At 34.4% G+C, this 27,130-nt stretch overlaps 1 protein-coding gene across 4 annotated transcripts in view; it reads right to left on the reverse strand.

Annotated features, from left to right (window-relative positions):
• The window catches only part of col5a1 (procollagen, type V, alpha 1), a 96,591-nt gene that overhangs the window by 45,837 nt on the left and 23,624 nt on the right, over window positions 1–27,130 (reverse strand). For all 4 annotated transcript variants that reach the window (XM_058758909.1, XM_058758908.1, XM_058758907.1 and 1 more), the window contains 6 exons: window positions 26,787–26,954; window positions 18,302–18,515; window positions 17,625–17,787; window positions 6,010–6,141; window positions 1,716–1,841; window positions 442–1,005 (listed from right to left, as the gene is read on the reverse strand). In XM_058758909.1, coding sequence (XP_058614892.1) covers window positions 442–1,005; window positions 1,716–1,841; window positions 6,010–6,141; window positions 17,625–17,787; window positions 18,302–18,515; window positions 26,787–26,954 — 1,367 coding nt within the window. The remainder of the gene's footprint in view (window positions 1–441; window positions 1,006–1,715; window positions 1,842–6,009; window positions 6,142–17,624; window positions 17,788–18,301; window positions 18,516–26,786; window positions 26,955–27,130) is intronic.

Raw genomic sequence — 27,130 nt, forward strand, 5'->3', positions numbered from 1 at the left:
TCTGATGAAAGAGAATGTTGCAGTAATTGCAATAATAAGAAACTTAAAAAAACATAAAGACATTTAAAACACACAGAAAATTCTTGAAATAATCAATAATAAAATAAAATAAAGACTTCAGTAACAATAAAACGGTAACTAAACAATGCAGTAATTGCAATAATAAGAAAAACTTGCAAAACACATGAAAGATATTTAAAACATTTAAAATACTTTAAAAATATATAATTCAAAAAAAATAAAATAGTTATTATTAAATGTTACCAATAAAGTCTACTATATCTGAATTTGACTGGATCCCTGAGATCAGTAGAATCCACTTCAGTAAAGTAGGATCCTATTACATTATACTGTACTAAACACAAAATATTTCTAAATGACTGAATTAATTCTCACTTAAAAGTGAAACTGTTTGGGATAACTAGTTGCAATTAAACTCACCGAGGTAGAGGTAGAGCTAGAGCTGGAGCTGGAGCCGGTTCTGACTCCAGAGCTGGAGCTGGAGCTGGAGCCGGAGCTGGAGCCGGAGCCGGAGCTAGTAATGACTCTGGTGCTAGAGCCGGTGCCGGAGCCGGAGCTGGAAACAGAGCCGGAGGTTCCATTGTGAATGACTGTGACAGTTGAGTGCACTCTTCCACTTCCTCCTCCTGCTCCTCCTCCTCCTGATGATGACGACGATGATGATGATGATGTGATGATCCGCCTGTCCAGGTCTCCTCCCAGTCCCAAATCCACTTCACTGCCCAGTCCGATATCCACTTCTCCGCCGGTACCCGTGCCTGTGCTAGAGATGCTGACGGTCCGGGAGCCATCAGGCTGCGAGGTGGACTCATCATAGTATGTCTCGTATCCATCGTAGCCGTCGTACGGTTCCTCGCCAGTAGTCGTGGTAGAGCTGGAGGATGAAGAAGAGGAGGACGAGGAGCTACTCGAGGAACTGCTGGAGCCTCCTGTTCCACTAGTGATAACCGACGTAACCACGCGACCGCTATCCGGAACAGACACCTGGTAATCACAAGAAAGAGACACTTCTTTAGAATAAATAGTTGAAAACGAATGATTTGATGAATGCACTGATTTCTTGATTCACTTTCAATTTATCTGATCCCAGTTAGGAATATTTATGTTACAGACTAATGCTGGGAACTGAACTATTGATGGTAATTTTGAGCAATAGTCCCGCTCCACATTTTTAATTCATTTAATATATTTTTGCAAATATGCCATATTATAGAAGAAAAATAGATTACGAACATAGTTTAATGTTGAATTTAGAAATCGGTATGAAATTGTAATTACTTATTTCAACTAGTCCTAACTATTATGAATTATTTTGTTATAATTAAATACCATTTTCGGTAATTAAAAAAAGCTGACAAAGTAATATTAAAATATTAGATAAATATCAGATAAAACTGAAAAAATGAAAATTAGAAATGTTGGCAACACTGAAACTTGAAGTAGTAAAATCTGTAAAACTCTAACTATAGTAAAAATTAATTAAAAAACTATAATAAAATAAATTAAATATAAACAAATATTTTAAATAACAAAAATGACAGAAGCACACGATAAAATGACTAAAACTTAAAAAAAAGTTTTTTTTTAAATTTAAACTGAAAATATAAAAAATAAAAGCTAATTAATTAAATAAATAATTCATTAAATTAATAAATACTACAATAGTACATAAATAGTACTAAAATAAGACTGACCGATAGGTCTTCAGTTTCGGTTCCAGTCGTTTCATCGGTTGTCGTTTCTTCACCAGTTGTGGTCTTTTCAGCATCCATGTCCTCATAGTATGGATATTCGTAATAGTAGTTGTCATCCTCTGTGTTCTGAAGAGAAATGTAGAAAGTGTTAAATGTAGAAAGTGTAGAAGTAATATGTTATTACATATTAAAATTATCACAAGTGTTCCAGAAAAAAATCTATGGTACCTTACAATTAGTTACTAACAAAAATATTCTAAAGTGCGTTAGCATGCATTTAGTCTTTTTTTTAGCTTTCTTAGTTCTTTTGTAAGTGCATATGGGTAGTTGACAATGTTCCATGTAGTCTCATGGAATGAGATCATACACAGTGCATGCATAATAACTATGTTAGCAAAATGCTGTTTAAACTCGTTTCAGATGGAATACAGCACATCCATCCCACCACATATAAAGCTGCACATGGATCCATTTTGGCAATGAGCAATACAAAAAAACAAATGAGTTCTGAACCTGCGGACATGAACATGAGTTGAGCAAAGTCTCTTAAGAGTCTTTCAAGCATAGACATCTCGTAATTATGGTAATTATGACATAGCATATGTCACGAATGCAACATATGTTTAGTATTTGTGCAAGTATTTATAAATGAATATATATTATAAAAATAATTATAGCAAAATATAGCAAACTATTTAGCACAATATTTTTTACACTTTAAAGGACATAATATGTGGAATATTGTTATTTTACTTTATTATTTATTCTATTTATGTAAATATTTCAAATCTGATAAAAAATATATATGGTGTTTGCTCATTCAGAAAGGGTTTAATTCTCTCATTCATGAGTTATACTCACAGCATGCTAATTAAACAATTCAAGCAGCGGTCTTAATTTAATAGACTCAAATTCTCTGAGAAGCAAGAGCAAAGGAAAGGAGGGATTCCCTCCGACTGAGTCCAGCGGAAATCCATGTTCTCTCTTATCTAGCGAGAAAGAGAAGAACGCAAGGAATTCCAACCGCTCGCCGACCTCTCGCTCGGATGCACCGTTCTGCCTCTCTCTCCCTAATTCCCACACATTAGCAATGGATAACTCATCACGTTTTCATCTGTAAAGAGGTTTCGCTGATATTTAAACGGCAGACTCTGCTTTTGAAGGGCTGGTCAAAGGAGCAGCGGGTTTTCTTTCATATTGCCTCCTACTAATACCCAACACTCAGATTTACAGCTCCTGACACACACAAAACTGAAAAAGGTGAACGTGAGGTCAGCAGAGGGTCGTTTCTGTGCCAACAAGCTGACATCAAAGCCCTGAAAGATGTAAAAGTCCATGCATGGCTGAAAACGCACCATATGTTGCAGTCACGTGCATATCATTTCGTTTTACAGGCATAGCTCAGAGACAACTTCACCATATGTTGGCAACAACAGTTTTCCGATAGAAAGCTATTTATGAAGATTACTGACAGATGTGTTTTAATTTTTCGATTCCTGCTCATTTTTTGTTCATCTATGTTATTGAATATCAAATGGTAAAGCAAGATGCTAGCAACAGCAAGGTCATGGGTTCGAGTTAGAAAAACATTTCCAAATGCAGTCAAATACACATTTAATTGAATGCAATTAAATAGACATTTGTGAACCCAGCCTGAATATGCTGGAATTAAATATTCCAATATATAACTGTGACACTACAGGTGAATAGGGTAAAATATTTAAAAAATATTTAACTGACAGACTTCATGCCTCGTGCGTCATCTTTAAATACGCACGAGGCATTATCTAATTAAATATTAAATTAAATGTATGCACTAATTTGCATAAATCAGGTTTGTTTTGTTGACATATTAGAGTTTAAGGTTTTTACAGAGGGGATTTTTGATATCTATTTTTATTACTCCATAAGTTAGAAAATACTGCCAACAGCCAGAAATTTTCACCCATTTTCAGCAATAAAATGTGTAAAACCAACGAATGATATATGAACAAACCCCTCAGTAAAAATCTTCAGAATGCAGACAGGAGTAAAACTGTAAAGTTTGGTGTATGCAAGTGCTGCTGAAGTGGAGAAAGAAACACTGCCTTTAAAGATACACATTTTCACCATGTTTTTTGAGAATAAAATGTTGCATAAAACCAGGCAAATGATATATGAACAAACGCCTCAGTAAAAACCCTCAAAGTATGGTTAGGAATAAAACTGTAAATTTTGGTGCATGCAAGTGCTCCTGAAGTGTAGAAAAAACTCACTCCCTTTAAAGATACGCATTTTCACCATGTTTTTTTAAGAATAACATGTTGCATAAATGCAGACAAATAATATATAAACAAACCCTTCAGTAAAAACCTTCAGACTATGGTTAGGAATAAAACTGTAAATTGTGGTGCAGGCAAATGCTGCTGAAGTGGAGAAAAAACTCACAGCCTTTAAAAATATGCTTTTTTACCATGTTTTTAGGAATAAAATGTTATATAAAATCAGTCAAATTATATATATACATATGACCTGCAAACTCCAGCATTATTAACAAATTGTTTTACTAGTCACATAAATATAAAGTGTGATTTTGCACCTGTCGTTCGCATTAAATTAAGCATTTCTCCACTTTTTGACATAGCCATTCGTTTTGCCTCGTGGTCAATCCCACAATTCCCTTGAGCCCGCCTTTTGCTCAGCTCCCATAGAGAATCAATTGAAAACGGTTGGCCATCTCTGTGTTATTCAGCTTAAACTATTTTCTCATCTGTTTCACATGCTAAATCTCTCAGTCTTTCATTTAATGCCTTCTCTTCCTTTCTCCATAGCGCTCAGAGGATATTGGCATCTGAGTGAACCCAGATGGACGGAGACCGAATATGAACACTCAACTGACCCCATGAAATAAAAATTATTTTTTACTTTAGTGGTTTTTAGTCCATATCTGCTCATCTTTATGTTGTTATACTCATTTTACACATTTTAAATGTAGAATATTTCTACAAGAAAGATTTTATTTAGTGACAAAATAATGACTTTTCTTTAAATTTCTTTGACATTATTAACATACACATTCATTAACCCAGCCTGAATTAACTGGAATTAAATATAGTAATATATACTGTATCAATGTAATTTAAGCATCAAATCCACTTGAAATTTTGAAATTTCACCTTGTCACATAAATGTAAATGTGATTTTTCTCTTCTCATATTTCTAACAGAAAGACATGAATATGAATTTAGCATTTTATTTTGCAAGAAAATAATGTGTTTTTATTTATTAACTTATTTATTTATGTTTTTTTACATTTTAAATATAAATGCAAGATTAGATTTGAAAAACTTTATTTCCAAATGCAGTCCATTGAATGCACATTTGTTAATCCAGCCCTAATTAAATGGAATGAAATATAGTAAAATACATCTGTGTGATTTTTCCACTATAGAAAAGCACATCTGGCAAAATCTGAAAGTTTAATTTGTCACATAAATGTGAAATGTGATTTTTCGCTTCTCGTACTTTAACAGAAAGACTTGAATATGACTTTAGCATTTAATTTAGTGACAAAATAATGTATTTTCTTTACATTTTTTACATTATTAATACAGTATGTCAGCAATACTGATCCCAAACGCTCTACAGGCTGAGACCTGCTTCAGAGCTCTCATCTCCTCCCTCTATCACTCTCTCTTTCGTTTCTCTGACTGATGAGGTCATACATTCGGTTGGAAAAATTAATTCTAAACAGACTGCCTGCAGCTGGGTCTTTTCCGATGAGATGGAAAGAGCCATAAAGAATTAATACGCCTGAAACACACACACACACACACAAGTGTGGGCAGGTATTATTACTCCATTTTAATTTGTCTCTCATTCCAAAGACTGAATGAAAGCTGAATAAATGTATAAATATTCAAACAGTGAGCGCTTTGTGCTGTCAGATATGCCAACTGTAACACCAAAACCAGATTCTACATTCACGGAAGAAAATGTGAGCAGCACTTGCACTAAATCATTTACCATTTAAAATTATTAACGGTTCACCATTAAAACGTATCTGTTACTAAAACTGCCAAGGTTAGGGATCATTGTTAAGTGCTTGGTTGATGTGATGATTTTATTTTTGATTTAAGATTTAAAAGAGCTTTGGGGTGCCCCAACACTCGATGAGATGTTCTTGAGTTCAATAGAGGTGAATATCTGCTGTCTGTTTTGGTTTGGTTTTGTTCAGAGGGTTCTGGGATGTCCTCAATGCTCTTCCAGCTCAAAAGGAAATGAATCTGGGAGGAAGTACAGTATATGAACTTACATATTCATCAGTGTTTGGGTCTTGGTTCTGGGGCTGTTCAGGCGCAGGAACCTCACAGTCGGGGCTGTAGTGCTCACAGTAGTCAAACGCAGCGCGATGGTCCGATACAATCATCAGCTGCTGGATGTCACCCTGGAAACAATGAAATCAACTGTTAGAACTTCTGAAAATAGCACAAAAGAAATATGGAGGATTGACATATCTTTGTGTTTGATGCAGGCCATGTAAGAGTCAAATAAGACCAGCAGAGAGAACTAAATTTCTACTCCCTATAAGACAGGGAGTGGATGCCATATTTAATTTGATGCAAATAAAAATGAGGCTGTGAGGGAAGGAAGTACAGTCCATTCAATGCAGCTATAATAAACAGTTATAACTTATACAGCATACAAGGCTCACATTTACTAAGTAGTTTGATTTACTATTGTTTAAAAGAACCAGCTAGAGCTAAGGTATCAAAAAAAGGTAAGGTATCAAAAAAGAGCTAGATTAAAATAATTTATATAATTCCAAACATGTATGTATAATAATGTATAATGTGCATAATAATGTACAATAATTTTAGTAAGAATAAAATTACATATTATTATAATTATATATATATATATATATATATATATATATATATATATATATATATATAATGAATAATATAAAATAAATTTTATTACAATTTAATACAACATATTCATATCAATTATAAGGTCATTATATTTTTAAATGTAATAATTTTTCCACTCACACACACACACACACACACACACATATATATTAATCAATTACTTTATATATATATAGAATTATCAAATTAATTAATTAATTGATTAATAATATTAATTATATATAATTGTATTTATAAAATAATGTTAATTGATTATAATTCATTAAAATATAGTTAATTATGTAAATATTATTCATAAAATGTTCTGTTCTCATTATGTTACCAAATGATGAGATCATTCAGATTTCATGTGAACCAATCTACAACAAATTGAAAAATTGAACATAATTCAAAAAAATGTTTTAATGCAGCACAGAGTCAGCAGGAATGAGGTTCACTAATTAGTCATTCTCATTTTATATAGCGGTTGAGTAAGTGAGTCAGATTACTTCAGTGACTGCTCAGACAGATTCGTAAGTGTTTGGAAGAATGCAGACGTCCAGGAACCATTAACAGAAAAACAGAACAAGAACTGTTCTTGGTTTGCCAAACCTACCATTGAATTGTATACTAATGCATTAAGAAACATCTACAATAATCACACACATAGGATGAGTATTCATATGAATCAGGAAGTCAAAACAACATGATGTCAAATTCATCCAAAATTCAAAACACACAGAAACAGGAGAGAAACAGCTGTATCCTTTCATTCAATAACCATGGTTTTTGGAAAAATAATGAATACAGTATGGAAAAGGGATAAAACACCTGTTGCAATAGGACAGGAAACACACACACACAAACACACACACACACACACACACATACACAAACACACACACGGTGAAAGTGGGTCACAGTCTGGGAGGAGAGAGTTGAGTCAGAACCTGAGCGGACGCCAAAACTGTCCAACTGAATTAGGGCACAATGACCAGCACCTGTACACTTACACACAGACACACACACACACTACGAGACAGAAACATTCTCTTGCCATCTGAAAAGGTAATTTCGTGTTTTACTGACTTTACAATATGTGCTCACTGCAAAACAATAATCCACTTGTCCATAATTACTATAATTTGTGAGCATTTCTCTCTCATTTCCACATGCACAAAAACACACACAATCCTTTCAGTTATGACTAGTATAATCTGATTCATGAACAAATGACTCTTTTGAATCCGTCAAAAAAATCACAAACGTACAAATCACTGGTTCGAATCAGATTGGATGTTTACATGGCATGTAGTTGAAGTTAAACATAAACAGCTTTATTAACTTTAAAAAAGCTTTATTATTTTTAATTTGATAAATGTTATCCTAATGAAATACAAAAATATTGTGGCGTCAGCTACACACACATAGGCCATGTACACACTGTAAGTTTCAGGAGTCCCGTAAATTATTGTTCCATGTGTGTACGGAACAGCAGTCACTCCGGCATTTGTAACCATAGCAACATTTTGGCTTCTTGCAGGAGTGAAGAAGAATTTTGCCGTTTGTTATGTGCCATTTTTTGGCTAAAGACTCTTTTTCTCCGTCGATTTTAATTGAACTACCACTGATAGACGTGCTGTGTTTTGTTTCTGCTCGGGAGGCTGCTTTAGAGAGCGCTGTCTTGCAGTGTTGCCACGTCCTCATATTTACAAACGCTTTTAGGCATGTTGTTTGATCTTAGCTCATAAAGCTAGGCACTTTATGGAGTTAGTAAAGTGGTCTGTTGCAGATATGAGATATAAGATTTTTTTTAGTGTTATAAAACAGAGCAATTGGGTGTTTTAGTGTTTTTGTGATTGTCCTTGTTTGTTGTTTTTCTTTCTGTGAAGATCTGGCAACACTGACACTTTACCGCAGGACTCGTGAGTGCAACTAGCCCCGGCCGTGTCAAAATGTGCTAAGGTTAAGACTTCTTTCACTGTTATTTTCTTGCATCTCACATACAGACGAAGACACATTTCTGATGCGCGTTTAAATACGTCATTAACAACTAGTTGTTCAGTTCAGTTCTGTACACACTGAGTAGAATGCGGTAAATGCGGTTGTCACTACCTCTATTTTTCGGTTGTGGAATGCGGTTGTCACTCCTGTATTTTAGTGAATTATGTGTGTACAGAACGCGATTAGGGAGTAAAAGGTGAACTGACAACCGAATTTAGCTGTAGTGTGTATGTGGCCATAGACACACATGCATGCAATCCTTTTAATTATGTGTAGTGTAATCTGATTCACGAACAAATGACTCTTATGAATCACTCAAAAAGATTCACAAACTCAGAATTTATCAGTTTGAATCAAACTCTGCTTATATGACAACATGTAGTTGAAGATAAGCATTAACAAAAAGCCTTTATTATTATTATTATTACAATAATGATTAATTTAATAAAATAAACCATTATGACTAGTGTAATCTGATTCATGAACAAATGACTCCTATGAATCAGTCAAAAGAAATAATAAAGTTAGAAATAATATCAATATTATACAATATATAAATAAATAAATAAATAAATAAATAAGTAATATAATATATAAATATAAAATATAAATGTAAATATAAAAAATAAAATTAATTATTAATTATATAAGTCTACTATATTTTTTTAATATTTCTATAAATATATACACAGCACACACACATTAAAAAAGAGGCTTAATTATAATAGATGTTATTTTATTAAAATAATTTAAAAAACATGAAAATATTGCAGGATCAGCCACTTTCCCATGATGCACTGATGATGCGTTCATTGTTAATTATTTGTATTAGAGTGTTTATAACAGCAATTGTTTTTGTTATATTCATTGATTTTTAATTGAAGTGATATTTTTAGTTCATTTTGGGGGTTAAATGTTTTTCCACTCATCATGTGTGTGTTCAACTGAATGAAGAAAGCATAATTTATTCAAAAGCTGACGTTGCATCACCACTTTAAAAATAGTATTATTTCATTCCGTTTGTAAATGTGCAGGGAACTCTGCACTGATTTATTATACCAGTCAGATTCATATATCAGTCTAATCGGTGATTCTTTCTAGTTGTACACGCACTAATACACATTTTTCCAACAGCGTTCTGAGGAAACTTGTACAAGCAGGCGGAGAAAATGTGGGCAAAGTGAGTGTGAAGTCAGGAAGATGAATGTCTGGAACTGACACGAGTTTAGAGTCAAACATGAAGAGACTAGCGCGCACACACACATACACACACACACACACACACACACACATTATCTAATGAAGGAGATTTAAATCATCATGGGAAAACAAGACAGAGAGAGAGAGAGAGAAAGCCGTGCAGAAGGCTCCCCAGGCTGTGTGGAGATTTGGCTGTGAGAGCGACCAGACAGAATCAGCACAGCAAACACAAGAGCCACAGAGAATACTGCAAAACAAAACGCTTCTGGAGTCGAAGCAAACAGCTGAACACAGAGCTCCAGAGGACGCATTGCATAACAGAGAGAATTATGGGTACTTTTTTTTCCCAGGGAACCTTTGGTGCAGGGTACGCTTTAAGTTTTGCTTTAAGCAAAATATGTTCAGCAAGGATGCATTAAATTGACTAAAAGTGACAGTAAAGACATTTATAATGTTGCAAAAATTCTATTTCAAATAAATGCTGTTCTTTTGAACTTTCTTTTATGACAATTATCTTTATGACAATTAACATTAGTAGCCATATAACGTAACATGGGAAATCTAGGAGACATAATTATTTTTTAATAAACAAATGCAACAAATGCAGCATTAAATTTGCACTCTGTGTATCAAAAAAATAATAATAATAACATTTTAATTTAATAAAAAAAAATAAAAAAAATTAATGAGACAGATGGGCCTGAATTCTCACTCTGCGTTATAAGTCACAGATGCTAAATCTTTTTCATTAAATCATTCATTTTTAGTGATTATGCATGTACTTTGCATGTAAATGTGCATTTGCAAGCAAATGAGTGAATGCAAATGAGATTATTAAATTATGGCTTATATTCAAAAATGCATGTAAAATGAAATTAGCATGCCGCTGTTGTGCACTACTGTTCAAAATGTTGGCATCTTTTTTTTAATTGAAGAAATTACTTTTATTCAGCAAGGATGCATTAAACTGATCAAAAGTGACAGTAAAGACATAATGACACAAAACATTTCTATTTCACATAAATGCTGTTCTTTTGAAATTATATTCATCAAAAAAAAAAAATCTAAATTTTTTATCATTGTTTCCACAAAAATATGAAGCAGCACAACTGTTTTCAACATTGCGAATGTTTCTTGAGCAACAAATCAGTATATTAGAATTTCTCGATATTCCTGTTTTAACTGTATTTTTTATCTTAAGTAGCATCAGTGTCTTTCCTGGTTTCATTCCCTGTTTTTGTTCTCTTTGTCACTTGTGACATTTTCCTAAGGCTTTACTGTAGGAACAATGACTGCAGTCATTTCTCGCTGACTGTTGCTCTGAATTGTTTGCCAGTGTAAACATGTGTTTGGACTTGACACCAGATTCAGATCCAAAATCCAGAGTCTGCTAAATCCACACACACTTCAAACCTTTCAAACCGGCCCAACACACACACAGACAAATCTACCGTTCTTAATGTAAACTAAATATAATAACAGAGTGGTAATTTTAGCACAAGCTCTTATCCGAAACAAATGATAAGACATCTGTTGACAAGTAAGCTTTCAATTATTATTTCACCACCATCAAACACATTCAGATGAGCCCTAACCTTAAAATAAAACTTTTGGCAGTTCTAGACAATATATATAGTCCTTTATAAATCCCTTGAAGCTATGATTAATCACACTCATCCTCCTCTGCTCATAATCTAACAATAGTACAAACTGAACCGGTCGCCTTCTCTATTACTCATTTCTCTGTCATCTGCAAATATGAATATTTTCAACCGGTATAAATCAGGTCTGTAAAACGATCCCTTGGACTTTCCACATTACTCCAGATTTGAACATACAATATTTCTGTTTGCATAGCGTGCGAGGAGAAGAGCAGCAGAACAGGCAAGAGGAAAGCAGAAACAGAGGTGTACAGAGACAACAGATCTATTCTGAGAGGAATTTATCACATTAATGTGGGACAGAGAGAGGGAGAGAGAGAATAATAGACATTGCATTGTCAGCAACTTTGAAATACGAGTCTTTTTCGCCAAAAGTTCCCCACATCTCTCTCTGGAGTCCGAACTAACTGTTTCAGCAGCTGCCTGTGGTGACGTGTGCAGCCAAAACACTGTACACACACACACATACACACACACACACGTTTCAAATGTTTCAAAACAACACAACTTTTTCACAATTAGTGTCACATGGCTGCAGTCAACAGAAGGGGGCGATAGACGGAGCTGCTGCAAATGAACAAAAATGGAGGAACGATCCCAGACTTCTTCTGGTAGGGAGCCCAGAGTACAACACGTTCCCTTCAGTACTTGAAAACATCTCGATTCCTCGTTCTGTCCTGCCATATTTCATTTTGACACACACACACACGTGCACGTACTGTAAACTCGCATTTGATGAATCTCATGAAAACACGTCTGACTCATATTACAGCCCAAAATCACATGCATATAATTAATTAATTAATTCATTCATTAAATTATTATATTATTTATCTTACTACATATCTATTTGATTAATATTATAATTAAAAAAAAAAATTACAAATATATCATATTACAAATATAAATTATTAGATTATAATTTATAATATAATTAACATACATATACTTATACATACATATTTTATGTATTATACTATTACTGTTATTATATGGTTAAATAATAAATAATATAATGAATATAATACATACTGTATATATATTAGGGCTGTCAAAGTTAATAACGCGTTAATGCAAATTCATTTTAACAACACTAATTTTATTAACGCGCAATTGAATCATCTTCTGTTTGACCCGTGGCCTAGCCCATAGTTGGAGAAATGGAGATGCACAGTGTTGCCAACTTAGCGACTTTGCAGACCCCTTTAGCGACTTTTTCGAGATGGTCCTCACTGCAGAACACAAGATCCAGGGGGTGTGGTTGGATCTAGATCCAACTCCTCCCACCTTACATTTATCTAAACCTACCTGTCTCCACCCCTGATCCCTAAACCCACCCATCCCCACCCCTAAACCTACCAATCTCCACCCCCTGGATGTGGATCCAACCCCGCCCCCTGGATCTTTTGTTCTGCAGTGAGGGGCTACTGACTTTTTCCCCCCTTCTTCAAAAAAGCGCATAGCGACAAATCTTTAGGGTTTGCCCAAAACTTATTTAGTTTTCAGTTAAACACAGATATTATGTTGCTCCTCTAATTTTACATGCAAGTATAGCCGAAATCAAAAAAAAAAAATATAGATACAATGTTAAATATCTTAATAGCCCTTAAAACTGGTGAATTTCTACTGATTTTGGAGTTACAATATGACCCAGACATGTTAGATTCACCCACACAAACACACTCTATCCGGTCGAACCACAGTTTCAAAGCTTGAGGTCTTGTACTTATTAGGTTTGTTTAAAAATGACATCTTCGCAGCTGCTTATGACCTCATCAGCCCAAGACACAGGAATCAGGTCGCATGTGATCCGCATTAGAACATGGACTCACGCTCTGGGAGAGATCGCAAAAGATTTTAATGAAGCAGCATGAAACGCTCCACAAGAGCAACTGAATATCTGGGTGAACTCGGGACCGCAATCACCGCATGCAGACGCTCACACGTGTGACGGGGTTCACACACACACACACACACAAATCCAGGCAGCGTCTGGCCATTCTCAAGAGTCAAAAAAAACAAAACAACCACAGAAACCTAAAATCATCCAATGACGTGAACACACACACACTGTGGCAGCGTCTGGAGACCTTTAAGATCTTTGCCAAAAGCAACAGGCATGTCTACCACTGCATTTTCCCTGCGTTCCTTTTGTCCACCAGTCCTGCGTCAGCATTCGCTCCTTCATTTCTCCTTTTCTCCATCACTCACCTCCACTTTCACTTCTCCATGCAATCTCTGGCCCTACAGCAAAAGTTTCTTGGTCTTTTATGTTCAGCTTCCTTAACTGCAGCATTGAATGATGGATTATTTAGACTGTGTTTTCACAAGGAACCATGATAAAGTATAATTTGGAACGCCGGGAAACTACTGAACCAAAACATCTGTGCAATGTTCCTTTAATGTTCTCCCTCATTCGGCCTGAGAAAGTTTATTCACCCAATTTACATACAAGCACTGCATATTTAAATTTGCAATTTGTAATTTAAGCAGCACCAAATGGAACTGCAAAATATGTAAACAAATACGGTTATTTTAAAGAAAAATAAACAAATATTTTACTTGACTATTTGGGGATGCAAATGTTTATGGTTGATTTTTGAAAGAAGTCTCTTATGGTATAAATGCAGCATTTATTTGATCAAAAATACAGTAAAATCAGTAATATTGTGAAATATTATTACAATTTAAAATAACTGTTTTCTGCTTCAAACTATTTTAAAATGTAATTTATTCCAGCCTTCAGTGGAGTAATGATGCTGAACATGATCCTTCAAAAATCATTCTAATATGCTGATTTGCTGTTCAAGAAACATTTCTTATTATTATCAATGTTGAAAAATGTTTTGCTGCTTAATATCTTTGTGGAAATGCAATTTTTTTCAGGGTTCTTTGATGAAAAGAAAGTTTAAAATAACAGCATTTACTTTTAAATAGAAATATTTTGCAACATAATGTCTTTACTGTCAATTTTGATCAATTTAATGCATCCTTAAGGAATAAAATTAGCATTTCTTTAAAAAAATATTTTTTACAGTGGTGTATATAGGAAAAATAATAAGAAATCATATCACCGCCTAACACATTTCAACCAATTAAATCCTGATTATCAAGTCCTGCCCACTTTATTTTCTACACAATATTTTGTTCCACTCAGAAATGCAGAACATTATAGAAGTTAAATGTATAGAGAATGCAGTTTCATATCTTTATGTCAGCTCTCTGCTGTTGTCTTCTTTAAAAGTGAAACTCTAAACATTAAGCATTTCTTTCTTTAAATATCTTTCTTCCTCTCTCATTTTCTCTTTCAGTCAGGTGAGACAGAATGATGATACAGATCAAGCAGTCGAGTGGAATGAGTGACATGTGAATCATGCTAATTTCAACCACACGTCTGTAGGATTTAAGAGATTCTCCTACACACACACACACACACACACACACTTCTGCTGACCTGTACATGTGCTGTGGAAACCCCCTCAATGATGTCATGAGACACAAGCTTCAAACTCCTCATTCTGACCAGAACTTTCCACAAAAACATCACCTTTGCCTCCGTGTGTGAGATATTTTCCATCTGATACAAACCTAAAACTGATAACAGTGTGATGCTGCAGGAGATTGAAGATGAACATCTGCTTTACTGTCTACTGTCTACATTTGGAACGCAGAAACTCACTACACAAATAAATACATTATAAAAAAACATTTCCGAAGCTTTAAAACAAAGCTTATTAGAGTATGTTTCACGATTTCAGTCTTTCTACTTTAAAATGTCAAATTTAATTTAATGTGTTACTTGCTGTTTCTTTGTACTTATTTGTGCAACAAGAGCAAGAATTCAGTTTTTACTTCTTTTTTTTTTTCAATAATAAAGCAAACAGTGCTTTCCTATGCAAAATTCTCTGCTACAGGGGGTTAAAGTGCCTCATTTATAATGTTAGTATGATGGTAGCATAAAATAAGCATAAAAACACAGATGTTAAATATTGAGTGCATTTTAACTAAACAGAACTATTAACAGTATATCAGTATTTTCCATTAAAGCTCCACAAATTAAGCATATTATTTATAGTCAAAATGTCTCTCATCTGCCATGTTGGATGAAATCACTGAGCTCATCCCAATGCATTCTGGGATTGTCTTATCTATAAAGTATACATGCAGCCAATAGAAAACAGTATAATTAGAAAAAGTGACTACGATGCAAAAAATGTTGTCTAAATAGGCAGCTCACAAAGTTTTGGAACTTGCAGTTTTTTATATCATTTTAAAGAAACAACTAGAGAAATTTAAGCACTTAAATCCAAATAAACCCAACAGGTTAACTTCATGCAAATAACACACCATCTAGCGTACGCTTTTTGTTCATTTTCTCTCTGATTTTGAGATTCCCTCTTATTTCTCTCTGTCTTTCGTCTATTCTCTCTTTCTGTTTATCTTAGTGAAATGTGTCAGCATTTAAGGGAATTGAATTACACGTGCAGACTCTGAAACGAAATATGATTTTGCTGTGCGTATACGACAGGGGTTTGGTTAAGGTTCTGTGGTGACTCTGTGTCTCGCTCTGTGGAAAAATACACACGGCTCTTTCCATTTTCTCCAAACACTTTAACTTCAAAAAGAAAGGTAGACCAAACTATAAAGACACATCAGCATTCCATGAACCCTGTGCGTCTGCGGTCAAAACCCTCGGGATGAACACTAACATTACCTACAGTCCTTCTGAATGACTCACATCCACTCACCGACCGTTCCAATCCCACAATCCTTCAGCTTTTGCTATCAAGACACAGATTAAACAAACAGCAACAAATACAATTTTCAAAGATGTTTTGGATTTGCATGTGTTTCTGAAAAGAATTGCTTCCTGCATACTGCACTGCATTATTTATTTTGCATTTTTGTACAATATTGTGCAAAAACATCTTAGCTTTTGACTAATCTAACATCACAAAAATGAATATTCTAGAATATTTGCATTTCATGCAAAAGTATTGCATTTCTCTCAAGTAACTGCATTTCTCGCTAAATATTTTCATTCTCTCGCAAAAGTATTGCACTTCTCTCAAGAAACATTGCGTTTTCTCACAAAATATTTGCATTCTCTAGCAAAATTATTGCATTTCTCTCAAGAAACGTTGCGTTTTCTTGCTAAATATTTGCATTCTCTCGCAGAAGTATTGCATTTCTCTCAAAAAACTGCATTTTCTAGCAAAACATTTGCATTTTTTCATAAAATAATTGCATTCCCTAAGAAATTTTGCATTCTCTCACATAATTATTGCATTTCTCTCAAGAAACTTTGCATTCTCTTGCAAACTATTTCCATTTTCTGGCAAAGGCATTGCGTTCACTCAAACGTTGCATTTTCTCACAAAATATTTGGATTCTCTCACAACAGTGATGCGTTACTAAAAAAGATTAAAACAATTGTCCTTTTTCCTCCCACCACCTCATATAAATTCAGTCACAAAAGTCTTGCAAGCAAACACAAGGAAAATGCAAAGGTTTTGGGAGGGAACGAAAAAGATTTTAAATATAATTTTTCATCCAATCTCATTGTTTTACTATCACTATGTTTCTTTAGGGGACACACTGACTGCACAAATAACATGAGTAGTGTGATATGTCTTTCTGAGCAATACAGTCTGGCCAAATACAAGCACAACCACACTTCAATGTACTGTATACTTATTTTAAACATTTATGGTTGACCTGACCGTTACACACACAAGCACACATGACAGTCTATAAACTCTTGTGCCACTGGGTAACCCTACAATCTTACATTAGCACTACATAACCACAACTAGGTGCTAAACAAACACGCACACATCTCTCACATTTCCACTGGACACAGTCACAGAGAGATGCTGAAACATTTCATCTCTCAGTGAAGACCACAGACAAATGTCCACAAATCCCTGCTAAAGACCCACAACACCCTAACAACAAGACCAAAGAAACACAGCCCAGTGCAAATGAGATCTGTCTTCTACTGTATCTCAATTATTACTCTTAGACAGCAACGGCTCACATCAAACTGCTGAGCCATGAAAGAGCAATAAAGAAGGAGATGCTCTGAGAAGATGTGAAGAACTTTTTGACTAATATTCTGTAGGAAAGACTCTGAAGCTGCTTCTTACCTCAAACACCTCCTCATCCAGGATACGCGTCCCGAAGACCACAATGCCTTTGGTGTCGATGATGGGGTGAGGGCTTCTGGATAGTGTCCGTGTCACCTTTTTCTTACAGTCCAAAACCAGAGTGATGCTCTGTTTGTGAACACTGATCGCCACACGGTGCCACCTGACACAAACACAAACACACGAATGAGGGTCCATCCATTTATCCATCTATACATCTGTCTATCCGTCTATCCAGCCATCTATAGATCTGTACATCCATCTATCTATCTATCTATCTATCTATCTATCTATCTATCTATCTATCTATCTATCTATCTATCTATCTATCTATCTATCTACCTACCTACCTATCTATATATCTATCTATCTATGCAAATATTTCCATATGCATATGTGTTATTGAAGTGTTTCTGCAGTGTTTATGTAGTTACACAGGGCGTCACACCTGCGTCTGCTCACCTGTGCAGGTGCTGGCTTCACACCAGTGTGACAGATTAATTATGTCGCACATCAAAGCTAGTAATGAAGACCAAACACACTAAATCCTAACCAGACGTTACGTAACCGGCCCTAAAGTTTCCAGTGTCAAGAAAATCGTTCCTGACAGTGAAATACTGTGACAAAATCACACCACATATTTCATATTTAATACACAGCTTGTGCGTGTGTCTTACTTTCCGTCTGCCAAGTTGACCCCTCTGAAGAGCGGGTAGTCCTCCGGGCCGGGTTTGCCGAGGTGATCCTCGTACAGGAAGACAGGAGAGCGTCCCACTTCCAGACCGAGCTGCTGGATGCCCTGTTCGTTATACACCGACAGCAGGAAGGACTGACTGCCTTTCTTCGGCCTCACCGTCGCCAAGATGGAAAAGTCCTCAGGAAACATGGATGCTAAAGAGGGAGAGAGTGTTATTTTTGAAAATCCAAAGTGTTTTGGGGGGTTTACTTGGCGCAAAATATTGAGGACAGTGTGTGACAGAGCATTACATCATGTCTATGAGTGGACAGACGCTGTCAGGTAACAAAGATAAAGTGTTTGACATGGATAAGAGCAGAATGGAAAACGGTTGGATCTCTGGCACATTTTTGGGAAACTCTGTAACAGTGTGTGTGTGTGTGTGTGTGTGTGTGTGTGTGTGTGTGTGTGTGTGTCTAACGGCGTTGATAAGAGTCTTGGATCTACTGGGAGGGAGTAGAGAGAGCGAGAGAGATGGAGAGAGTAATGAGGAGAACAGCTGTTCCCTAAGAGACATTTTATTACTCTAATTCATCTAGCAGAGAGAGGTGGAGAGAACAAACAGAGAGAGAATCACAAGTACAAACAGAGAGGAAAATATACGAGCAACATTCTTAAAGGAGCAGTTCACTGAAAAATGAACATTCTGTCACTGTTTACTCACCATCACACCAGTCCAAACTATGACTTTCTTTCTTGTGAGGAACATAAAACGAGATGTTTTTGGGAATCTTAGAGTTGACTCTTTTTTACACAATGAAAGTGAATGAGGACTATCGAGCTCCAAAAACGCCAGTAAAGCATCATAAAAGTGGTCTATTTGATTTGTACACTATATTTTTCTGAAAAAAGTTTGGAGTCAGGAAGTTTTTTTTTTTTTTTAAGCGATTAATACTTTTATTCAACACGAATGCAACAAATTGATCAAAACTGACAGTAAAGACATTAATAATGTTACAAAAGATTGTTGCAACATTCATAATAATAATAAATGTCAACATGAATCAGTATATTAGAATGATTTCTGAAGGCTGGAGTAATGATGATGAAACTTCATCTTTGCATCACAGAAATAAATTACATTTTCAAATAAATTTAAATAGAAAACAGTTATTTTAAATTGTAATGATATTTCACAATACTACAGATTTTACTGTATTTACAAAATAAAATAAAAAATAAAAATTATGCCTTGCTGACTTCTTTTAAAAACATTAAAAATCCTAGAGACCCAAATAGTAGTATATTTAAGACCAAGATGTAATCTTTTGTTTGCTTAAAAATGCAAACTTTCTGTCACCGCCTTTAACCTGATAACGTATTTGAATCTAAACCTGACAGAAAACAAGACCTTTATGGTGCTTTTTTGTCATTTTTGAAGATTGAGAGCTCTTTGTTCCTGTCTGGAAAAGAGCAGCTTTTAGATTTACATTTTTGGGTGAACTGTCACTTTAAGACTGAACTTTAAGTCCAGTCAAACTTTGAAAAAACAAAGAGAAGGAAAAAAGGGTGAAATTAAACAGTCTCTTTCTAAAACGAGAAAAACAGACATGACTTCTCTCACACACATACACACACACACAAAACATGTGCCAAACAGATGCCCGTCGCCAGGACCTCTGGGAAAATCTAGGCTGCTTGGACAGGAAGTGAGTTTTGCAGTCATCCAAAAGACAAAGCATCCATACATGTGTGCAGTAAACACACCTGATGATTGCTGCAGTGTTTAGTGTGTTTATGCTTTAATCAACAGCACAGGTTTAGGGTCCATTACTGGACTTCATAAAGTTTCTAATGATTTAGAGAGAGCATGTTACTAAAAACTCTCAGACAGCCTTCCTGGAATCTGTCTCCATGTCTAACTCCTCCTTTTCTCCTCTGTTTATGTCTGGAGATATTTTTTGTTTCTTCAGATGTAATTCTGCTCGAGTCACACCATTACAGACAGTCTACATATCTAAAAACCTCATAAAACATTCATCTCATAAAACACTAATGAGGTTATTTGAGGTCTGATCTGCACAGGTTTATAAAATATCTCCGTTCTTTAAGAACAGAGAGGTTCATTTCTGCTTTTGTTTACATTAAGTGCTTAATTTCACACACTGTGTATAAATGTCAAAAAATAAAGCCACCAGACGAATCTCAAGATTTAATGTCTGACTGAAATGGAAATTTCTTAAATCGAAGGGAGGCATTTATCTAAAAACAAGCTGTGCAGAGAAAACCACTGAAAACAACCTTAATTTAAATAACAGTCAATGAGCAAACAGTGAACATTATATTCTGGATCTAGATATTTTCTAGATTTTGTGTTACTATTTTATAAGAGACCAGTGTTATTTTAGTATTATTTATTCACTATTGTAGTTTTTATTAATCATGTGAATTAGCTTTTATTCTTATATTTTCAGTTTTCATTTAAATATTAGTTTAATTCTAAGTAATTTTGCTATTACCGTAATTTTGTAATTTTTAGAGCTCCATAATCAGTGTTGTTATTGTTAACTAAAATAAATAGAGCTGATATTAAATAAAAAATAAATATTAGATGAAACATTTAAGCTTATAAAAATTTTAAATGTTGCTTTGGCAACTAAATGAAATAAATATGTTTAAGTTGAAGTCCTAAAATCACTAAAACTAGGGATGCACCGAAATGAAAATTCTTGGCTGAAGCCGAACAAAATGAAACATTGGGCCGAAGGTCGAAGGTCGAATACCGAACACCGAACACCGAACACCGAACACCGAACACGGTTTTTCGCATTTTTTTCCCACCATTTTTTTTTTTTTTTTTTTTTACAATTACACAAATTAAATAGCCAAAATGTTCTTTTTACCGTTTTTTCTACTTTTCAAATAAAAAATCAATTACAAAACAACTAAATATTTACTTAACACTGAACATTTTGTAACATTCTAGCAGACATTATACCAACAAAGCACAATTTAACTTAAAATTAGTAAGTTTTACCAAATATTTTGGTAACACTTTACAATAAGGTTCATTAGTTAAACATTAGTTAATGTATTAACTAACATGAACTAACCATGAGCAATACATTTGTTACTGTATTTACTAATCTTCGCTAACGTTAGTTAATAAAAATACAGATGTTCATTGTAAGTTCATGTTAGTTCACAGTGCATTAACTAATGTTAACAAGATTTTAATAATGTATTAGTAAATGTTGAAATTAACATTAACAAAGATTAATAAACGCTGTATAAGTGCAGTTTATTATTAGTTAATGTTAACTAATGTAGTTAACTAATGAACCTTATTGTAAAGTGTTACCAATATTTTTTGGCCATTTTTGAAACCCCTTTCTTGAATCAGGCATGTATTTTTTACTCTACAAATAAATGCAGCTTTGCTGAGCAGAAGAGAATTCTTTTAAAACATTAGAATATATTACAGATCCCAATTTGACCACTATGTGTGAATATAATAAATGTATTAATAGAGCGGTTGTACAGTAATTATTATTTTCATTGTTATTGTCTTACTTTTTTATTTTATTCTACAGAACAACAGTAAAATTACAATACTAACATTTATGAATGTTGATGGAGTTGTTGCTTTTTCTCAGCTTTTGGCAGAAACCCGGAGGAAGATCTCAGTGCATCTTTTTGTTGACAACAGATTTATGAATGGTTCTCATTACGAATTTGGGAAGATGTTTGTTGCACGTATCGCATTGTCACATGCCTTTAAATTTGTATTTTTTTTAAATGTTACTGAGCAACTGACGAGTAACACTGTTTCAGCGCAGATTTTCCTCACGCTTTGGACTTTGAACCCTTGGCGCCACAAGCTCATGCAGCGCTTTTACATGCAATCCGTGCGTGTATTTGAAAACATAACATTCTGCAATTTATTTACTAATCATTTAAGGACATTTCGCGATTTCAATCATCATACAGTAACCAATATCAATCACATCTTCCTCTTCTCATCGGAGACATGAGATGCAGCACTAAGCAGTCTCTCGCTGTCGGTGTTTCGTGCTTGTAATATTTTTGCATCTTTTTCTGAAAGTTTTAAATACTTCCACACTGCAGAGACGTTTGCAGCATTAGTGCACGCCTCTATTTGATCATGTCACATCATTGTTCGGTACAAATTATTTGGTCTTTTCACATATTCGGCCGAACACCGAAAGAGCCTTTTTTTTGCTATTTTCAGCCCGAACAATTTTGGCTGCCAAACATTCGGTGCATCCCTAACTAAAACTGAACTAAAAATAAAAATTCTAATAAATTCAAATAATAAATACTACAACTATGGAAAATTGTTTCCGCCACAGAATAAAAAAAGGTAATTGCGAGTTTACATCTCACAACTGGACTTTTCTTCTCAGAATTGCAAGTTTATATAAATCCATTAAAGTCATACATTTGCAATTGTGAGTTAACATCTCACATATCAGACTCAGTCTCAGAATTGCAACTTTGTATCTCACAATTTTTATTTATGAACTTGCAATTACTCATTTATAGCTCGCAATTCTGTGAAAAAAAGTTAGATTTGCAAGATATAAACTCGAAATTGTGATCAATTTAAATATCATTTATTTATAACTTTATATCTCACAATTCTGAGAAAAAAAGTCTGAAATGTGAGATATAAACTTGAGAATTGTCAAACAAAAAAAATCTCAATTAACTTTTTTATTACCTTTTGCGGAAACGGACTTCCATATACAACAGACATTAAATAATAATAAAATATAGCATTTATTCTGAATCACAAAATGTCTTTCTAATAGATTCTATTATTGTTTTATTCTTTGTGAGATATTCTAGATCTTTCCTTGCTGTTAAAGTGATTTTCAGAAACAGATATTCTAGATCACTTCGCCGCTGTGAGAAGCCAAACAATTTTTATCACCGCTTTATTGTTTGATAAGTCTTCATAAGAAAATTCTAGAACGCTTTACTGCTTTATAAGCAATAGGCACAGGAGATAAGGACAGAAAAGAGAAAAGAAGAGTGTGTTTTTCTCATTATTTGTCTTTCATGTCACTCTTGATCAGTCTGTTCCTTCTCCAGAAAACCCTGTAACATGCATGCATATGAGAGTGTGTGTATAAGTATTGAAACTTTACATGATGCTTTTATGATTTCATGAGGTTTGTTACATGCTCACACAAGCACCAGCTTCACACACACACACACACACACACACACAAATACACACGACAACAAGAGATGCTTTTGTCCTGGTTTCCTGTGTTAAAGACAGAGCTGAAGGTCAAAGGGCAAGAGCCAAGGGCCATCACTCTGGAGACGAGGTCTGCCCATCACCAGGGCAATATGAAACAAAACCAGAGTTCAGAGAGGACGACATATCTACGGTCTCATCTCTCCCTTCCCCTCCAGTCAGAATTAGGTCTTTATGCAGAAACCTAAAGGAATGCTGGAGTCTACGGACGCTGAGGAATCACATTACTCCTGAATCCTTTCACCCACTACCTGAAGTGATTTCAAGATCCTCTTTTATAGACCAACCTGCTGGTCATGCCTATAAGTACGACTGAAAAGTTTTGAATTAACTACTACACTGAAAAAAATGGCGGTCAGAAATTGCTAGTAAATTGAATAAATACTTACAAAGAAAAAGCTATTAAAACATTGAATTACACATAGTAGCACAGTAAAAAAAATAAAAAAAAATAAATACAAAATAAATGAATAAATAAATAATAAATAAATAAATAAAAATAAAATAAATTTGCTTCCCTGGGTTATATTTTAAAATAAAATAAAACAATTATCATAAATTATGTTATTTTGTTTTAAATAGATCTTAAAAATAATTACAATTAAGTTATTTATTTTGATTAAAACTAGTTTAGAAATCAGCATTAAACATCAAATTTTGAAGAAGAAACACTGAAAATAAAATAAAATAAAATAAAACAATTAGCATAAATTATGTTATTTTGTTTTATGTAGTAATAAATCAATGAATGGAAACATAAAACATCAAATTTTGAAGTAGAAACACTGAAAATAAAATAAAAAGTTTAAAAAAAATTTAATTTAAAATTAAATTTAATTCCCTTGATTATATTTTAAAATAACATTACATTTAATTAAAAAAAGCAAAAAGATTAAAATAGTATTTTCTTGTAAAACATACTCCAGTAAACTTTGTTTTATTTACATCTGTGAAAAACTAATTTCATTTTTTACAGTGTAGTCTAAACTGGTTTGCTGGTCTTTAAACTGGTTTTCAAGACTGGCCAAGTTCTCAAAACCCCTTTAAAATCAGCAAATCAGACCAGATTTGGAAACTGGCTAAGATCAGGCTGTTTTTTGGTGCATATCATTTTTAGAGTCTGAAATATATATGTCTAAATCTGGAACAATCATCTGTCTGTACTCTGTTTTTCATCATGTTTGGCTTTCCAGCAGATTTACAAACCATCACCAGAACTCAAGTGACCTACGACCCCTCTCTGTTACCCTGGAGACAAGCCACAAAAGGAAGACAATGGCCTTATGGGTATGCATGAGGAGGAGGAGCAAGACAAGAAGAGAAGGAGGAGTTAAGAAAAGATGAAGAAAAGAATAAGAACTTCTTGGCCAAGAGAGCTTTTCTTAGCCAGCTGCATTAGTGTGTGTGTGTGTGTGTGTGTGTACGTGTGTGTGTGTGTGTGTGTGTGTGTGTGTGTGTAAAGTAAATCCTGAGCATCTGAGTGAAAAGTGTACAGAGAGAAAGAACAGATGCATTGTATTTGGAGCGATAGATGATTAATTTCTTCCATATGCTTTCACTCTGCCTGTACATTTTTCAAGCAGTCAGGCGTGTGTGTTTACTTAGCTGTACTTAAGGGACAAAATCATCCCCAGAAGTGAGCTAAATCTGACAAAACCTCCCTTCTGGGGACAGCTGGGGACATCCTCAAAGGTAAAATGATTTAGAAATGAAGGGATGTGTTTTTTTAGAATTAAGACAAAAAAATGAGTAAGCATATTCAGCTGAAATCAAATGCAACAGAAGTCAAGTACAAATCAAATCCCCTTTAAATAGCTAGACAAACCTGTAAACATTGGACAAACTATACTGAGCTGCCTTTTAAGGACATAAATGGCTAGATGAAGCATAATGGAAGGGAATATCTAGAAAAAGTCCAACTTTTATTAAGGAAAAGTAAAATAAAATAAAATAACATTTCTTCTTTTTTTCTTCCTGGGTTTTATTATATAAATATGCTTATTTTTTTTAATTGTTTAATTTCAATAAATTAATAACAATCAATCAATGAATAATTATTTATCTTTGCCTTAAAATTTATTTCAAATTTAATTACATAAAACCTTTTTTTAATGTTCAGCATTGCATACATATTTCCTTCTCCAATAAGAAAACTGTGCTATGTGATGCATTAGATTTTAGCAAAAATTGGGGAGTTAAGTATTTTTATACTGTATGTATATGCTATATATACATATATTTAGAACAGCCTTTGTAGCAGTAACACGCTTACCAAGCTTAAAAATACTATCTATGTAGGCAGCAGACTAGAGTTTGGAACACAGTCAGTGTGAGCTGAAGTAAGAGAGTCAGTTTGATTTAGTCTCATCTAGTTTAGTCTCATTATGCTGGTATTGCATCTCTCTCCTCATCTGCCTCGTCTCTCCCTCCTTCCTTCCATCAAATTCTTGAGATTTTCAGAGTTCCTGCCAAAAGGAGATTCTAGGGCACCGTGGCTGCGGCCCACTGTGTAGTGATGAAGTGCTCAGACACACACAGACAGGTCAGAGAGTGACACATACAGTGAAGCCCAAAATACACCTAATAGTATAATTTCATGTTTTTAGCCTCGTAAGCTTGATCCTACATGATCCGAAATATGCCTGAATGATATTCATAAGAAAACAAAAGAACATGTTGCATTTGCAAGGGGTGCAGCAATGGTTATTTGCATAAAAGTCAAGTCCAAAAGTCTGAGAGCACTAGTGAAAATTACTACTTTTACCCTCCCGTGTTTTGTTTTGTTTAAAATAAACACATTTATTTTACATTTAAACTTCCAGGATTTAAAATAAAATAAAATAAAATAAAAAATGTTTCATGTTAAAATAAAATTGTACCATGCATTGGCCAAACATCTGCATCTGTGCACTTGCATAGAAACTGTTTCTTGTCCAATGCGGTCACATTAACAGAATATTGCGTCATCTCTCTCATCTGTCTAAATAGATTATACAGTATGTCTGCAGAGGATGGGAGGATGAAAGAGTTTCTGAAAGAGTTATTTAGGGCACAGTGTCTGTGTGCTCTGAGCAGACAGCAGCAGCCCAAACACTGGAAAGATGGAGAAGAAAAGTAAACAGGTGCACCTGCATGTGTTTATGGGTTTATGCATGCTCATGTGTGAGTGTGTGTGTGTGTGTGTGTGTGTACTCACAGGGGTAGAGTTGTTTAGTAGGAGCGCTAAGCTGTGCATCTTTTGTGACTCTGTAGGCAACATCAGGCCCTTTTGATGACTTCCGGTGTGTGCAGAAGCCTGTAGTTTTCGTTACACCCTCCGGCAAACTGTGAAAATCTAAAATCTTTAGGAGATCGGCTGGCTCAGCTGAAAAAAAGAGAAAGACAGAGAGACACAAAATTAGTTTTTAAACACATTTAAAAACCCACAACTGTCCCTCAAAAACAATACCACATTTATACAGCTTTCACACTATAACACTTAATATATTATATTATATTATATTATTAAAATAGTTTTACCTTCTTGGGTTTTATTATACT

The sequence above is a fragment of the Onychostoma macrolepis genome, chromosome 21 (assembly GCF_012432095.1).
Source record: "Onychostoma macrolepis isolate SWU-2019 chromosome 21, ASM1243209v1, whole genome shotgun sequence".
Lineage (NCBI taxonomy): Eukaryota > Metazoa > Chordata > Actinopteri > Cypriniformes > Cyprinidae > Onychostoma > Onychostoma macrolepis.